Source organism: Panicum virgatum, chromosome 9N, assembly GCF_016808335.1.
Source record: "Panicum virgatum strain AP13 chromosome 9N, P.virgatum_v5, whole genome shotgun sequence".
Lineage (NCBI taxonomy): Eukaryota > Viridiplantae > Streptophyta > Magnoliopsida > Poales > Poaceae > Panicum > Panicum virgatum.
Window position 1 is genome coordinate 27,507,618 of NC_053153.1, and position 18,519 is coordinate 27,526,136.

General features: G+C 48.9%; 1 protein-coding gene across 2 annotated transcripts; it reads right to left on the minus strand.

Annotated features, from left to right (window-relative positions):
• Positions 1-12,896: 12,896 nt before the first annotated feature.
• On the minus strand, positions 12,897-16,184 carry LOC120691106 (probable NAD(P)H dehydrogenase (quinone) FQR1-like 2). 2 transcript variants are annotated; one of them, XM_039974076.1, is made up of 3 exons: positions 16,026-16,184; positions 15,236-15,878; positions 12,897-13,414 (listed from the first exon to the last, which is right to left on the minus strand). In XM_039974076.1, the coding sequence occupies exons 2-3, from the start codon at positions 15,778-15,780 to the stop codon at positions 13,183-13,185; spliced, it is 777 nt and encodes a 258-aa protein (XP_039830010.1). In that variant the 5' UTR covers positions 15,781-15,878; positions 16,026-16,184; the 3' UTR covers positions 12,897-13,182. The 2 variants fall into 2 exon arrangements, with proteins under 2 accessions (XP_039830010.1, XP_039830009.1); XM_039974075.1 differs by having other exon boundaries at positions 15,236-16,135.
• Positions 16,185-18,519: the final 2,335 nt, after the last annotated feature.

Genomic DNA, 18,519 nt, shown 5'->3' on the forward strand with positions numbered 1-18,519 from the left:
TATGAGTGCCAACCTTGAGAAGGAAGTTGACCTTTTGCGTACCACTTATGCCGAGTGCATCGAAAAGGAAATGGAGAACTTGAGGCTCCTTGTGGTACTTGTTATCAGCTCAAATATCAAAATGAGGTTTTGGTCACAACATGCAAGGGTCTTTGTGCTAAGTTTCTTGGTTCTCACACTTCTCTCCACTCTGCTGCTGGCTTTTCTTCCCCCTTGCCACCAGAGTTAGATACTCATGTTGAGAGTGAATCCATGGACAAGAGCACTTGTGGTGTGGCTAAGGATAGTTCTTCCATAGCTAGTCCTAAGCCGTGTGTTTAGTCGGGTGATGTCCAAGGGAATTCACATGGCAATGGTGCTACTTCTATATTCGGGACTCAGATTCCCAAACCAAAATTCAAGTGCACTTTTTGCAAGAATGATGGACATACATTCGATTTCTGCTTCCGCCGTGTCAAACATGAGCGAAGAGTTCGAGCTAAGGCTTTTAGGAAGTCTCGTGGCCTTTCCCATGGCACGAGCATTCCTAGTGCGGGCACTAAATTTCAGGCTAGTGCTCCTTGCGCTAAGTCCCAAAGGATCTCTCACTTGTCTGAGAATGGTGTGCCTCCTTCTAGGCCCTTGTACCATTGCACTTTTTGTGAGAGAGATGGGCATCAAGATAGCTTTTGCTATAGGCGTGCCAAATGCATCCGCCGTGCTCGGGCTTCTAGGCCGTTGGATGTTCATTGCCCTTCTCATGGCATGAACACTTGTGAGCCTTCTGAGAAGCAGTGTGCTAGCTCTAGTGAGGTAAGCCAGGGTGCGTGTGTGGGTAAGTCTCAAAAGACCTTGGATGGTCATTGTCTCTTTTTCCAGTGGTGACTCTCGTCTTCCTCGAGTTTCTCCCGTGAGACATAACTCCAAGGATGTTTCAAAAACTATTTTGAACTCTCATTTGCATCATGCTAATCCTCGCATTATTATCCATGCTTCTCGTGATCGTGTGGCCAAGTCTTGGGTTCCCAAGTACATGCTCGCTAACCCTTCGGAATCCAAGACTCGGGCTTCTTCTTCCTCTCTTTTGTAGGTAAGAGGACGCGGATGGAGAACATGTACTCCACAGTTCTTGATCCTTTGCAAGGTAGATCAAGATAAGATGGTTCTCCATGCCGGTCCCATTCTGTTGAGGGGGAGCTCTACCCCAAGTTGATGACCGTGATTTGGAGTTACTGCGCCGGCTGCAGGCTCCAGCCCCTTCTGCTTCGACTACCTCAGCTCAGGAGGACGATCCAGTACCACTACTTCCACTTCGATCGTTCACCTCTACAAGAACCTGTTCGAGCAGAAGGTGGATCCGCTGAGGACGCAGGGGAGCTGACCTCGAGCTTGCTATGCTCTAGGTCCAGCGGGATCTTCATCGAGGAATGTAAGTGTTTGACTTGTACGATTTCTTCCCAGGATAGACTTGTGGTTTTTTGATTGTTACCTTTTCATGGTACTCAGTTGGATCCATTTTGGTCTAGTCCTGTGTGTCTTTGAGCCTATGTATTTGCTGAGTGCTTCATTTGCTTAGCTTTTGGCTTGTCTTTGTCTTTCTCTTAGTTTTAGCTTGGTTAGTTGCATTGTGCATATGCATTATACATGTTTGCATTTTGCATTGCTTCACTACACTGGCATTCTTGTATATACTGTTATGATCTTCTAGTGCTTGCTAGTGTAGTTTCTTAGACTTGATCATGTATAGCTTGCTCCACAGTATATGTCATATCATCTGAGTTAAGCTTTTTTGATTTGGAAATTTGAAAACATGGTCACCCTGTTTTGGTTACTAGCATGTTAGGGCGTGTTGATATGCTTTGCTATCTTATTCATGCTAGTGTAGCTTTTCGTTCAGCAATCCATACTTGAAATGATCTAAAATTTGATAAAATTGATTGAACTGTTCTTGAATTGGATTGAAAAGATCCAGGTGGGATTGCTTGTCGCACTGATCGAGCTTTCGGGACGGCTCACTTTGCACTTGTGAGAACTCGGGCAAGGCTGTGCATGACTGAAACGAGTGTTTTAAGCTTCTGATTGTCTTTGGCATAGGCTTGGCCTCGTTGCTAAGTAAAGCATGACAAGCTTTCAACCCCTGGCATTAAGAATTGCTTGATATAATTTGATTGAAAAAAAATGATGAATGGTTGCAACTTGCTTTGGCTGGTTTGGCTCCCCTGTATGAGTATGATTAGCACTGCTTTCCTTTCCCTACTTGTTAGTGCTAGATCTTGGGTGATGCTTTTATTTCTTCTAAACTGAAATTGCCTAGCTCTAGACTGATTTGATATACCCCGTTGAGCTAGATGCAGGTCTTGTTTATGGATGCACACGTGCTTGTGACTAGATGTTGCTCATATCATTGTATCCATGAATGCTTTCACTTACACCTCCTGCATTGCATTCATTGCATAGCATCTGTTCAGGGGGAGTTTCAGCTTCAGGGGGAGCTTTAGGTTTGTTTAGGCTTGATGTGTGCATGTGCCAACAAGGGGGAGAATTTTTGGGAGAAGTGATCGAACAAGGGGGGAGACTTGTTTGATTTTGGCTTTGAGAGTGCATCATTTTAAGAGAATTGCACGTGTGAGGGGAAATGCATTTCAGGGGGAGTTTCTGCTTTGGTTGTGGCTCCTGGTTTCCTCGTTTTCCCTCTGCTTCTTGCATGACTGCGTCTCGGAACTGATGGAGGCGACGGGCGTCGACGGCGTCTAGGGCCTCGCTGCGGGCGAGGAGGTGACGGGCGTCGGGCGGCGTCTAGGGCCGTCAGAAGGCCGAGGCGGGAACGGCGTCTAGGGCCACGGCGTGGAGGCGGGAATCTTCCCGCGCGTGGAGTTTTGGCGGTTTTCTCAAAACCGGCCATCTATCCGGGTTTCGCGGACCTTCCAAAACCGCGGACCAGATCTTCATCAAGATGGCGGCATCGTGGAGAAGACTTCGCTTCGAAGAAAGAAGCTCAGCCGTCAGATGAGATCGTGTACAGGGGTTGCTGCAGGCCAACCGGTCTGACCGGTCCCTGGCACCGGTCTGACCGGTCTAACCAACCGGTCTGACCGGTCCAGTGTACCGGTCTGACCGGTCCCGCGGGTATAAATACCCCTTCACTTGTGTTAGGTTAAGTGCGGCTTTTGTAACTTGTCCGTGAATTATTCTTTCTCCCAGGCCGCCACCCCTGTGTCTCTCTCCCCCCGTTCTTCTCTTTAGGGTAGATTTAGTCCATGGATTTGTGAGACTTTGTGTTGGATTTGATTGGGAAAGGAGGCCCTATCCTCCTCGTGCCCTCTGGGCTTTTGAATCAATCCAATCCTGTCATTTTTGTGCCCTTTTGTGATGGATTTTGGTTTTGTTTTTGGTGCACACGATTGCGATGGTTCTACGAGCTCTCTGTTGTGATTCCCGTGCTTCTAGCTCTGACCCAAACCCTCTGGAATCGAGAACTCTTTCGAATTGGATTTCTTGAGTTCTTGAGAAATCCCCATCCCTTTTGATCTCATCCCGAAATTCTCGTGTTATGATGATCTTTAGGACGAGATCTCTTGGGGATATGTTCATGTGGTAGGGGCGAAGCTATCCCCCAAGTTTCATCGAATTCCGTGATCGTTTGGTCGAGATTCACCGTTTGGATCCAAGTTTTCGGGGTTTTCTGGGTGCCACCGGTCAGACCGGTAGACAAGACCGGTCAGACCGGTCTGCTCGTCTTTGGACAGACACGACCGGTCAGACCGGTCCAGTGCACCGGTCAGACCGGTCCAGGCAGAAAGGTCTGCTGTTTTCCCGATTCGCTTCCGATTTGCTTCGTGGTTTCGCTCGCACGTTCGAGACCTTTTGTGTTGGTTTAGCTTTTCCATAGCTATTCCAAACTTTGGTCAGAACGCTTGAGGGCTTGGATGATTTTTGGGATATAGGTCGACGGTTTGAATTTCGGAAGAAATTTTGATCGGCTCCCATTCACCCCCCTCTGGTCGCCGGCTTCGGTCCCTCACAGAACATATGAGTTCACAACTGTTTCAATCAGCATATATGTTTTATTGTGAGAATATGTGTTAGGCATCACCTCAAAGAGTTGATTTGCTTATTTGATCTGGCCTTCCCAAGACATTCTCTGTGTCACTCTCCAATATTTTAAGCTCATTTCTCAGTTCAGCGAGACATTCTTCTTTGTCCTGTAAGATATCAAAGGTAACTAGCATGTAAAACACACATACGCAGCTGAAGAAATGCTAATTATCCTATCCAATCCAACAAAATTCACCTAAACAATATTACATCTAAACATATAAAAAACAGAACTTACATAAAAAACCAGAAGTATCTACCATATTATCATCTAGTGGTATAGAGCAAAAGATCAGCATATTTTCCTAATGTGTATTATATGCTTATCAGTGATATTTCACAAGTGAACACAAGGAGTAAGAGCCTAAGAGGAAGTACCCTTGAGAGGAGGTCTGATTGAGCACAGAACGCTCCCAACACAGCAGCATATGCTGATCGCTCCAAGCAATGAATCTGAAATGCAATGTCTGCAGCATCTTGTATTACACATGTAACTAGTACAGAATCTCCCATAACTCCAGTACTAGGAACACTTCCTCTTTGAACCAGCACTGCAATATGCACCCCTCAATATCAACTGATATGTAATGTATGAGACTGATAAGATGGGAAATTTTCCTAGCTTGGGATAAGGGGAACAATGGATTGAAATGCAGTGATGAAGATAGCACAGTAACTAAAATGGAAAAATCAGGTTTATCTGAATTGATTTTGGACTAAATAAGAAATCTACACATTCCTGGAAGAAAAAGCAACAAATATATTGAACGGGGACAACTTGTTGCCGCTGAATTCACCCGCTCAACCATAATTCCAACTACGAGGGGGTCCTTCCTATTTTACTGTGCTATTACAAAACCTACCGAGTCTTACAACATATATCGCTCCAGCATATTTTCAGAAAACCATGTCAAATATGTGCTCCTCCTCTTGCTTCCCCAAATCAGAGATCAGCACACCTATACAGTTACCAGTGAAGCAATTGCATCGACTCTCCAGCAAGTCTCGAACTGAATTTCGGGGGTGGGGTGACAGGAATCAACCGTGAGCCGCCTCAATCGCTAGCATCAAGCAAACACCACACCAACACTACACTATCGGTACGCTCCGTCTCCGCCCCCTCCCCTCCCCACCAGCCACACACCGTCGCTCACCCCGAACCCGGCGGCCACCCCCACTTCGCCGCCGTTCACCCCGAACCCGGCGCCCACCTCCTCCCCTAGCTCGTCCTCCCCTTTGCCTGTCGTGACGACGCCATCCGGCGAGCTGTCTGGGCGCAGCAAGGCCCTGAGATGGAGCCGTGACACCCCGCCGACGGGCGAGTCCGGTGGCCCCTCTCCCCGTTCCTTCAGGGACGCGTTATTGGTGGGGGTCGCTGCGCGCGCCTCGCCGGCGGCAGCGGTGGAGGTTCCTCCGTGCTCCTCTCCGCCACCCGCCATCAGGATCGTGGTGCACCCGGAAGCTCGACGGCCTGCGGCGCTGGTCACGGACCCGGACGGCGAGGGCTGGCGTCCCACACTCGGCCGGAAAGCGCGTCTGGCTGCTGGGCGTCTTGCGCGTCGTCCTCCTCGCCCCGTGCCGGTCGATCTTCGGGGCAAGTGCTTTAATTGTTTCTCCCCAAGGCACCGTGAGAAGGGCCACCGCTCCTACGTCTGTCCAAGCCGCCGTTCCGGTTACCCTCCTGCTGCTACCGGCCGGCTGCTGTGGCGACCGGTGCCGTCCTCTCCTCCGGCACAAGCTCCCCCTGCCCAAGCACCTATGACCACCACTGCGGCGGCCGCGTCGGCGCCGCCGGGAGACGGTGTCCCTGGGAGGCGGCGCCGCCGTGTTCGCAAGAGGCGAAGGAACCACGGCGCTTCTTTTCCAACCCCTGAGGACTCCGGTGATGCTCCTTCCCCTGCTTCATGTGGCGAGGACAACAGGATCGCGGCTGCTGGCCACTCCCAGCGACCACGCCGCCGCGTGATCGTTCGTTCTGACGTCATCACTCAGCGCGAAGAACTCCTTGCCGAGCGGGCACTGATCGTGTCGGTGATCGCCGACTGCCCCGGCGACCTCGCGGACTCCATCGTGCCGGCGCTTGCTCAGCGGTTTGAGATCGAGGACGACTCGCTATCCCTCCACCTCCTAGGTTCGGCGAGTTTCCTCTTGATTTCACCAGATGAGACGTCGGCGACAAGGATCTTCAACAATGGGCGGCCGTTCATCCTACCCGGGGGACGACTGCACATCATGCGCTGGACGCGTTTCCTCAACTCCTCTGCTGGAAGCCTCCCCGCAGCGGTGGAGATCGAGCTCATCAGGGGATTGCCGGCGCACGTTTGGGACATGGACACCGCGGCACAACTTCTCTGCGACTGGTGTCTTCCCTGCGGTCTCCACTGTTAATTAAACGTAATGGCCATCATTTGAACGCATCAGGCGCATTAGCTTAATTAAGTGTAACCTGACAGCCTGTTTACAACCCACAGGCCGATCGAAACACACCAAAAGTCTCGCGCAACGGCGAGCACAGACGGTACCAACATAATATAATTTCACAAAAATAGATAATAACATAAATATTTACACAATAACTTTAAATTTAGAATTTACATAAAATAAATGACAGCAGCGGATGAGAATATGACCTGAGAGGAAGAAATTTGATTGAGAACCAATAAAACGAAACGATAACTATGAACACGTGAGGACGTCACATCGAGCCCACTGATGCGAATCCCGGTTAGCTTCTATACCTGAAACAGGGTAAACAACAAACCCTGAGTATACTAATACTCAGCAAGACTTACCCGACCAGTGCGTATATCTTAGCCCACATATCTAGACACGCAAGACTTTTGGCTGTTGGTAACTTTTGCAGAAAAAGCTTTAGAAACGAGTCCTTATTTTCCCTCTTTTAGCTCCAAATTCTATATTCATAAATCATTAACTATTATTTGCACCTGCTAAGCAATCATAACAACATGGAGTAATAATTCCTGGTAGACCCTACTACTCATCACTTAAAATCCATATAGCATCACTACGATGTGGTGCTGTGATCAAGGTGCTCATATCCGAGATGCGACGTACGGCGGATCGATCCGATTTAACCTTGCAAGGTAGACCTAACCAACACGGCATGTATTTGCCCCGTCGGACAATACAAATCAACCATTCCCCTCCCCGCCTCGAACTACAGGAACCAGCCCAACGACATATGGTCAGCCGAGCTCAACGTGAGACCACCAAAAGTAAACACATGCATCCCCATTTCTCCGCGACTACTCAACTACCCCAGGAGTTGGGTGCGGGTTCCTATACTTTCGAAGTAAGGCAGTACTCGACTTACCGATTTCGACTACCTCCTACTCCCGGCATGCAGTTAGTACAATTCAAACTCGATCACAGGGCCAGGCAACGAACGGTCCTTAACCGACACAAGCGGGGCTAACCTTTCCCCCGCCCGGTCTCCATTTTCTTTTCCTTATCCAGCCTATTCCAATATTCCATATACTCAAAATAACGAGATATCCTATATCTCGCGAGTGACCCGAAATCACTCGTCTTCTACCGAGTTCTATTAAGCATAGCATCTCTATCGTCCTCTACATACTAGTATAACTCGAGGAGACCTAGGGATCATGCAACTAGGGTTTCAAATAATTCCTGAACCTAATGCACAAGTAATAGAAACATAATATATGTGTCATAGTTTGAAATAAACGGATGTGCACCGGGGCTTGCCTGGGATTAACACTGAGTTAGTGTTAGTTAGATGATACTCGCTTGGCGAGCATCTGCCTTCGGTCATGCACATCGGGATCCATCCATCCATCTTCTAGATGTGTCCACATTCACCGTCTTCTGGCTCGACTCCATCATCACGTCATTCCCGCGGTTCTTCTATCGTACCTAAATGAAATGCAACAATGCATATGTATGAGACGAATATAATGCATTTATTTCTTGATATAGATGGAAGTCAACTAAATTTAAGTTGAAAGGTGCTACTACTTTCTTTTTCAGCCTGTTGGGCAGTCATTTATAGAGTAGGAATTTTATCTATACTAACTCATAAAAGAGCTGTGTGTGTTGCTTTTCTTTTATATTAGGACAAAAAAATGCAGAAAAAGTGTCTTTCATCATATTAACACATGGAAAGCAAGGGAAAATTATAACTAAAGCTAAAAGCATAGAATGGTGCTGATATTGTTACGAGAGATGCTTTACTAAGTCACTAGTGTGCAGTAAAATTTTCAGGTCATTTGATGTAACAGATAAATCATAAAAACTCATGAATCTATCACTACTAGTATACAAAAACAAATCTCGAGGATAAAGAATGCAAGTTCTGGTAATGAAATTTTACTAGTAGGTTAGATTCCTTAAGATTATCTGGTGGTAAAGTTTTCATAAATTATTGAGCTATACAGCAAGCACAAGAATTTAGATTCTTTTCCTAGGCATTTATCTAACTAAAAATATACAGAGTAAACTACTTAGTTTAGGTAGCTAAAATTTTACAGACACGTTCATGTACTGAAAACCAAGCTTTAGTAAAAATATGAGATTTTTCTAATGAAGGAAACTAGGGCTTTCGATTTACAAAGTTTATTAATGAATAAATCAAAAGAACTAGTTACACATTACTAAAAATTCCCAAAATTTTTCTATAGCATCTAGAAACAAATTTAAGAGTGTAATAAAAATTTCAGATCAAGAAAACTAGTAAAGAGTCTTGTGGATTTAAATCTATTTAACATAGGCATAAACCAAAATCTAATGAAACCTATAGCTAGAGTTGTCAAAATGTTCTCAAATTTTTACAGTAATCTATTAATCTAAGGTGTAGTACACTGTCCCAAAACTAGCCTTAGTTCATGGGTAGAACTTGAGATACATACAAACGTGGATTAAACTAATATTTAATCTAGAGATAAAACTATTGGTCAAAAGCAAAAGTGGATGTAACAAAAGTTGTAGGTCTTGTTGCAAGGATTCCAAAACATTTTATTTTTAATTTTTCTGTTTTTTCTACAATTTTATACGGAATTTACAAGTTTGCTATTTTTGAAAACAAAAGAAAAAGGAAACGAACTCTTGCATTTAGGCCCCTGGAAGTTTGTTTCTTCTCACTGGAGGTCCTTGGCGGACGGGACAGTACAGAGCAGGGTCGGGCGGCCGTTTTCCGGCGAGGTTCGGCTCCGGCGGCGAGGGGGAAGTTGGGGAAAAGGTTGAGGGGGCTCGTGCGCACCTGTGGGTGGTGGTTTGGGGGCTCGAGGTGGTCTGTAGTGGTGGCGCCACGGCGAGCGGCGGGCCGGCGGCGAACTGAGCCGCGGCGGCGGCGCGCCGGCGAGATGTGGAGAGGGCGGCCGGGCTAGGAAGGTTCAGCAGGGCCGGGCGGAGTGGAGGCGCTTGGCGGCACGGCCCAGAGGCGCGTGGGCGCGGCTCGCGGCGAGCAGCAGCTTGTCGACGGCGGCATGGCACGGGAACGAGCGTGGAAACAATGCGAACGCGACGGAACGTGGAGAGCATGAGCATCAGTGGCTCACCTAGAGTCGATTTGAGCTATGGGGCGAAGAAAACGGTGGCCGGAGGTGGGAGTTCGACGGCGGAGTGGAGCTCGGCCGGCTTTAATGGCTAGCGGCCGGAAAAGCTTCGGTTCCCGGCGACTTGGTCGATGAGGCTCGCGAAGGAGGGGTCGAGGAGGAAGCTAGGAAGGTAGACAAGCTTCGGGTGAAGTGGATTTGGGATCCATGGAGGGAAACTCGCGAATCGGGCCGGCGAGCGCGAGTTGTTTCAAACGCCGTCCATGGCGAACCCAGGGAGGAGAAGGAGAGGAGAGCGAGACGTAAACGAGAGTGAGGCAGGTGGCGAGCTTGGAAGGAAGAGTGTGGACGACTTGGCTACGTCGCTGGCCGGGAAAACGGGGCGACCCTCCACGACGGCAATCGCACGGAGTGGAGGAGCTTCGGGAAGGGAGGGAGCTGGCCGATGGCCATGCCTTGCCCTGTGCCGAACAGGGAAAGGGGATGACAAGGATGGAAGGGTGGATGACGAATGGGCCATGGCTAACGGTGTTTTGACCAGCAATTAGCGCTTGATCCATGTGCTAATCACCGGGTGTTACATCCACCCTGAGACGGCAATCCAACGGAAGGTGTTTCGGCTGACTGCGTGGTGTTCTAGTGCATGCGACATTCCTCCGGTGATCGACCTCGAGGTACCGGAACCTGTAGTCGCGACCAGGGGTGCTGCCATTGGGCGACGAACGCTCGTCTACCCCGTCGAAATTGCCGTGATGCCACTCGGGGCTCAGACCGCGGCAGATGCCCCCCCCCCACCCCCCCCCCCCCCCCCCTCCACCGCCTCCTCCGGCAGACAATGATCGCCAGCGACAGCGGCGGCGACCGGGTTCTTCTCCAACACCGGCGGCGCGAGATGGCCCTGCCCAGGCCGGGGCCCGCTGGGCTCCTGTTCACACAAGGCTGGGCCCGACCAACAGTGATTGCAATGGCTCGGCTCGCGGCGACGCTCCGGGCTCGGTGCATGCATGCACGCCCCTCGTTCCCAGGGATGCCGACTCCTCGGAAGTCGGAACCCAATGTTGTCGAGGCCGTCACCGCTGTGGTGGACGCGGCGCGTGCTCTCCTCCCTCGGCCTTGACTCCGCTTGCCCCGGTGGCCCTCACGGTGAGCCCACCAGGGGTAACGACTACTGACACACCTGCCCTCGTGTCCCCTCCAAATACGGCAACGGCGAGCACCCCGGACGACGTGCTTCCGGCCCCTGCGACCACCGCAGGCGATGCTGTCGATGGAGCGTCTCCGTCATCCTCGGCTTCTGAACACATCGCCCCTTTGCAGGCGTCCCCTCCCGCGGATCTTGCAACGAACGGTACTGTTTTTAGATAAAGGAATTGTCAAATTCCGGCCTCTACAAAAGTGAAGGTGTATCCAGCCAATTATTACAAATGTTTATCGCAACAGAATAGGGAAAGAATTACAAGCCAAGCCTATTGCTAAACATCCACCCATTTGTTGCAAAAAAATCCATCCCCACCGTCTCTAGCATGCGGCAAGCAGTGGCAATGGCCTCCTTGTCCTCCTTGTGAAGAATCGCCTAGGCTCTTTTAAGATAGGTGGCCCTGAAAAGAATCTGCAAGGATGTTTGGTTTTTAGTTTTTTAAAAGACAATATCGTTTCTAGAACGCCAAATCGCCCAACACAAAGCTGCAATCCCTGTGTAAACCAAGCTTTTACATGATTTTGCTAGCCCGCATAGCCAAGACCCAAACATATGATTCACATTGTTAGGCCTACTCAACCCAAAAGTGGTGTGAATTATCCTCTAAAGTAAACTACCAGAGGAACAATTAAAAAAGAGGTGTGTTATATTCTCCTTATCTGAACAATAACAACATAGCATACTACCCTTCCCGTTTCTCCTAGCTAAATTATCTTTAGTTAAGATCACACCACGGTGGAGAAGCCAAATAAAAACTTTTATTTTGAGTGGGATCTTTAGTTTCCACAGAGGTTGGTTAATTGGCAGAATCTTTTCATCCATTAGGGCGGCGTACATGGACTTCACCGAGAAGTGTCCATTACTTTGGAGGGTCCAGATACAGACATCAGGGCCATCTTGTAACTCTATATTGATTGTTCTAGTTAGTAAATCCAGCCAATCCCTTCTATTATTATTTATCAGATTCCTTCTGAAAGAAATGTTTGTCAAATCCCCCCCTAAAACCTTGTGCATCGTATCATGCTTCTGATGTGCCAAGTAATATAGATTGGGATATTGATCCTTAAGGGCTGTGTTGCCCAGCCAAGTATCCTCCCAGAAACATACCTGTTTCCCATTTAGGACTTTGAATTATGTCCATTGCAGAAAGTGTTGTTTTACCTTCATCAAGCCTAACCAGAAGTGTAAGTCTCCTGGCTTTTTTCTCAACCTGAGAGAGAGTTTTGGACCCCAGGTATTTATTTTTGAGCAATTGCTGCCAAACACCATTCTCATTAACCAGTTTGAAAAGCCATTTGCTAAGGAGGCATTTGTTTTGTGTTTCTAAATCTATGTTGTCCAGACCACCTTGATCCTTGGACCTACACAGAACATTCCATTTTGTTAACCTTGATTCTGCAAGACCACGCTATCCTAGTGATCCTTTGATATCCGCCACCCAAGTGTTATCCTGCAAAGAAAAACAGGCCAGCGGGGAGGCGGGGGAGGAGAGGAGGCACTTCCCTGTTTGCTTTGCTCCGCCCCCCAAGGGCGATTTCAAAATTTTGAAACGGCCGCCGTTGGAAAGACGTGCTCCGTTTTTTTTTGTTTTTTTTTGACACACTCATCGCCTGCTTTATTTAGGCAAACCAGGATCAGCCTGATCGCGATCCACCAAAGTCGATACAAATTCTGGGAGGGGATCATCCGTTTTATTTCGTGGTGTGGAGCATTCTGTTGTTTTTGGCTTTTTTTTTAATTTAAGAAGAGGACCGGACGACTGGTCTGGTGGGTCAGGCAACAATATGGGAGTGGCCCGGCCCAAAAGTCTAGACCCAATAAGAAATTTGAGCTTTTTTTGAGCCTGGCCTCTGCAGTCTCAAATGCTGAATTTACAGACCAAAATGCCATCTAGTAATGTCCCAAAAAATAGGAGCAAGAATGAACATCAAGACGCAAATTTCGGTCAGTTCAGCAGAACAATATCAGGGCGCTCGGTCAGCAAGAATGAATCTGACGAAGCAGACACCTGAATCAGTGAATCACACAAGGCAGACACCTGAATCAGAGCAGAAAGGTAAAGCTCACAAATGCTTAAGAATATAGAACGGTTCTGCCCAACAAATCGAACACCAATTTTTTCATAATCAATATGACATAAGATGTTTATTCATAAACACTTTGTGGGACACTTATTGTTAAATGGACAACAATATGCTTATGTCAACAATGTACAAATGAACCTTAATTTAGGGGGGCTACTTTAACAAACAATAGATGATCTGAGAGCAAGCTGTGCACATATACGAACGAGCCGGATGTATCCGAAAACAATAGGGGTAGCCAAGGGCTGGACGAAGGTGACCGTGTGGCTTTTACTGCACAGGGGTGGCTGCTTCAGGGATGGTGAGCGAGCTTCTTCACTATTGAGGCCATGTACTTGCCCTGGTGCTCGGCGAGGGCAAGCTCCGTCTCACTGGGTTGTCTGCTGCCATCGCCAGCAAAGACCCCGGCACCGTATGGGCTGCCGCCTCTAATATCGTCCATCTTGAACATGCTTGCACCAAATGTGTAGCCAATGGGAACGAAAAGCATTCCATGGTGCACTAGCTGGGTGATGGCCGTCCAACTACAATAAACAACCAAAGCATGGTCACTGGTCAGGAATAGCAAAGCATGATGAACACAGATACTTAAAACCAAGGTAGAAATTACAACTCTACTCAGCTAAAAATGTATATATTCAGCTCAAAAAAATTTACAACTCTACATGACAACAAGTAGGGAGAATAAAATCGAGGCACAAGGACTTCGATTCTTTTAGTTTTTTGTTAGGATGAGAGAAACATTATTACTGGCCTCGTACCAAAGACTTGTGGTTCTAGAGCAGTTAAGTCACAAGTATGTACAAAAGTTAAGTGATAGTTCTTAGTAATTTATGATCTGTGTATTTTCTTTGCCTTTATCTGCCCTCAAAAAGACTACTAAAGCAATTACTCAAGTGAAGAAACTGAAAAGGATAGCTAACTGGCTAGAAACTGGCACAACTGCACATGGAAATTTTACCTAAGGAGCAATATATCCAAAATTCACATGACACAAGGGACAATATTTTGTTTCCACAAGAGGAACCTAGATTAGAAAGTGATAGCTTGTAGCCTCCAATTGGATGCAGGAATTTAAGGGCTGTGTTCACTTCCAAAATTTCTGTCTCCAAACTTCACTATTCACCTATCACATCAAATCTTTTACCTTATGCATGGAGCATTAAATGTAGATAAATAAAAAAACTAATTGCATAGTTTTGATGTACACGACAAGACGAATCTTTTGAGCCTGGTTAGGTCATGGTAGGACAACAATTACCACAAACAAACAAAAAGTACTACAGTGTGCCACAGTGTCCGATGTGACCCTTTTTACCACTATTTTACTGATCTAAACACAGCCATGATGGCGAATCTGATCTCTAACAGGAATCTTCCAGTAATATATCTGTTTCTTTCGTCATGAGCCTACAAAGTTTGAATGCATTGCCCGTGCTTACAGCAATATGACAGATATTGATCAGGTACAAGCCTAAAGATACCGTACCGTCGCATTAACTCAAGAGTCCTTTTTGTACAAATCATATCCAATGTCCTTAAATTCGTCTACAGCCACCTATGTTGTTGTTAATAGTTTCACTGTACAACACCGTGATAATCAATAATGGAGAATAGTGCAACAGCATGCAAAACTGCTGCAAATATGGTACTTTATTTCCATAGTTTGCAACAACCAAATCAATGTTAGGATCACCATAACACGGACGTTGTAGCTTGCTTTAGAAGCACTTAATAGCGAAATATGGAAAAATGTCAAAAATGTTAACCATGAGCGTTTCAGATTCAATTACATGACGATCCTCATTTTAGTAATTGCCCCTTGTCATCTATATGATTTATCATCTCCTAGTTGTAAACATGCATTCAGTGAATTGTGCACAAGTACGGATGGAGTGCAAGCACAAATCATCAAACCTGTGATAAATAAGCAGGTCATTCTAAAAATTGAGAGTAGGAGCACATCAAGAACAAAATGGGTGTGCTGTTAATCAAAACTACTAAGCCATGCCTTGATTATCTCACACATGGAGCTTAAACCAAGGGGGCGTGAAAACATCACAAATCCAAAGTTTCGGACCAGTCAACCAACCTGGAGTATAGCAGAGTATGTTCAACCCTGATTAAAACAGGAGGAAAGAAAGTGATAGACCTCATTCTCCAGTTAAACACTTACCAACAAACCACTTGCAACTCAATATTATGGACTATTTTAATAAGTTTAAAAAATGGCCTATGGATGCAATAGCAAGTGTTCCTATCTTGTCCACTTCAAATAATTAACTCTTCCTTCCACTGCATCGTAACGCATTACCAGAAAATTGAAAGAGTAAGGAGATGCTTACGCCGTGGTCTCCTGGCCGCCGCCCTGCGTTCCGGTGCTGACGAAGAATCCGGCGGGCTTCCCGGCGAGCTTCTGCTCCTGCCAGAGCGAGCCGGTGGAGTCGAAGAATGCCTTCATCTGCGCGGCCATGGAGCCGTACCTCGTCGGGAAGCCGAAGAGCACGCCATCGGCCTCCTGCAGGTCCGCTGCCGACGCGATGACGGGGACCGCGGGGTCCTTGGCCGGCGCCTGCATCTTCTCCAGCACCTCCGGCGGGAGCGTCTCTGGGACCCGCCGCAGCACGGCCTCCACGCCTTCCACCGCGCCGGCGCCGGCCGCCGCGCGCCGCGCCAGGGACTCCACGTGTCCGTACATCGAGTAGAACACGATGTACAGCCGCACCTTCCGCCCGGCTCCCGCCTCCAACGCCGGCGCCGCGGCGGCTGCTGCGGGAACCACCTCCTCTGGCGCCTCGCGCGGCGCCGCCGCAGCGGCGGACGACGACGAGGCCGCGGCGGCCGGCGGCTGGCGCTTCTTGCTGGGGACGCAGCCGCCGCCCTTGCCCATCTCCGGCGGCCGCGCTGGTCAACCGGCGCCCGCTCTCTCTGCCTCCCCCTCGATCCAATCCAACCCAACCCACACTCCCGCCGCCGCACGCGGGAAACCTGCGCAAAGAACCCGCAATTCAGCGACGCCTCCGAGGAAACCGCGGATCTGAGGGAGGAATTCCCGGCTCCCCAGACGGGCTCTCCGCGATCAGGAACTCAAGAAATGCGATCTCGGGGACGGCGGAGGAGGCGAGGGGATTTGACCTCGGAATTCGGCGGGGCAAGTGGTGGGGTGGAGTGAGGTGAGGGCGAGGAGTGGAGATGCCAGCTCAGGGAGGGAGGCAGCGCGCTGGAGGAAATGGCTTTGTTTAAGGAAGGGGTAGAAGGCTGGTTCACGCTGGGTTGGATGGGCTAGGTTCATGCAAAATTGAGGTGAAGATCACATGATCATTAAGCAGTAATGACTGCCAGCACTTTTGCATTGAATAGATTTCTTTATGCAAAGGTCCGTATGATATCAAGGCCATGATGATGAGATCAAATTCTAAAAGATATAAGAAACCATGTAAATGCACTATAGTTGAATGATTGAGAAGTCCAAAAAAAAAACCTATCTAGTTCTATGGTGATGTTGCTAGTGAAGGTCAAGGATGTTGCTAGTTAAGAGCAAGGCTAATGTTTTAGTCTGCTGCTAGCTGCAAAAACCTTTGCAGCTTGTCTCTTAGCCCACTTGTATAATGGTTTAACTCTTCACCATAAATCCATGGTCCATTTGCCTATCTCACAAAATGTCTTGGTTTTGTGTCGAAACTGGCTGTAAGCTAACAGTCCACTTCTCTTTTTCCTCTTCTCTCTCCTCCACTCAACATTTAGTCTCCTTTTAGCCTACCATAATACTTGCTCTAAGAAAAATGCTACAAAAAGTTGATGTATCACGTGCTGGTAGACTTTGAACACATTTGAAAATATTCAAAGCCAAATACTTGTGTATTGCTCACATTTATAGATTTTCGAAGATAAAAAGAAATATATTTAGAGGTCGACACATGGAGTTTAATTTTTATTCCGTGGCATTTATCAAACTTTAAACTTGTCCACGTAGACATAATAAGAGTTCAGTGTTTAGAGAACGCGAGATTAAATTTTTTTTTTAAACAAACCAGGCAGGAGAGCTGCCGATTATATTAAAAAAGAACAACACTCAGATTGGACACAAACCGACAAAGAAAAAAGACGCACCTGCCGATTGGATTGGAACATCAACACGGCTACACAACTCCACTCAAGTTCTGCTATACAAGACCACCACTCCACGCGACGACGGGAGCAAAACTGAAGCACTACCACAACACCCACCCACAACCCACACTCATAGTCATCGAAAACCTCAAGCATGCAGGACCCAACACCGTGATGCCGCTGCAACAACACACTCCACCCGACGGGGTGAAAAACACCGGATCCGAGCCACTCGCAGGGTACCTCGCAGTCGCCACCGCGACAACACAATGCGCGGGGGACTCGCCACATCCGCTGTTAGACTCCACCTCTCTCTCTCGTCGCCTCGAGGAAAACACTGCAGACGGGGGCCTCGCCACACCCGCCACAGTACTCCACGCTCCGAATCCGTTTCTTAAGTCACCATCGAGATGGAGAGCAAAGATGCCCCGCTCTCTAAGATCTCTAGCAACAACCAATCCATCGCCGCATGTCGACTTCATCTTGGTGCTTCACCCTCACACCTAGCACCTAGCGACCACCGCTAGAGTAGCGAGCCAGAGAAGTAGCTTGCGCCATCTTCCGACGTTGTACTGCACCAAGTGGCCCAGCCAAGCTGAGCAACCCGCCGCAGTCCGCTGCAAGCCAAGTTGACCCATGATGCTGTTGTCGCAAGCGCCATCCTCCGACGCAGTCCCACACCGCACTAACCGTCGCTAAGCAACGCCAGCCGTGGCGGTCCGCTGCAAGCAGCCAACCAACAGCCATGTGCCAACCCCTGGCCGCCACCAAGACCACGATTGCCACTGCGCGGGCTCGGCAACACCCTTCGAGCTTGTCACATGGCGGAATTATCGACACCGGCTCAAGCCCCCATGGACAATGGGCCGGCAATGCCACAAACCGAGCTGGGTCTCTAGAGACGACGCCTCCAAGGAGGGCACGGCGCCGAAAGCGCCGCCGTCGCTCGTCCAGAATATGGACAGGGTTTTTACCTAGAGAACTCCGTGCGGCAGAGTTAGAGTTCCAAAATGACCCCCCCCAACAGGGAGAACGACGTCCAGGGACGCCGCCATCATCCCACCGGCAAGAACGCCGGCAAGGGCTTTCGCCCGAAGCATCCAAACCCCATGCTGCATGTGCACGGCGCGATATTCGGGCACCACAGCCACGGCAGCCCTTCCGGAGCGACGCCGCCGCCACGCCTACACGCACCATACCGTTGTAGCTCCCCCATCGCTTCGTCAGTCCCGGACAACTTCGGCCGCAGGACCTCCTCCATGCCCCTGCTCCCGCGCAGGGCCACTGCCGACCGGCACCACGCCGGCGCCTGCACCTTTGCAACGCCTCCCGCCGGCAACACCATGTTGTCTCCCCGCCACCCCGGGCCACGTCACAGCACACCACTAGCAGCCCGCGGCCGGCCGTCACCGCCGCGAAGCCACGACGCCTCAGGCCGGGGTGGTGCCGCACGCGGCAGGGAACTCGCCACCGAGTCACACGCAGCCGCCACCAGCGCCGCACCCCGCCAGTCCCGCCA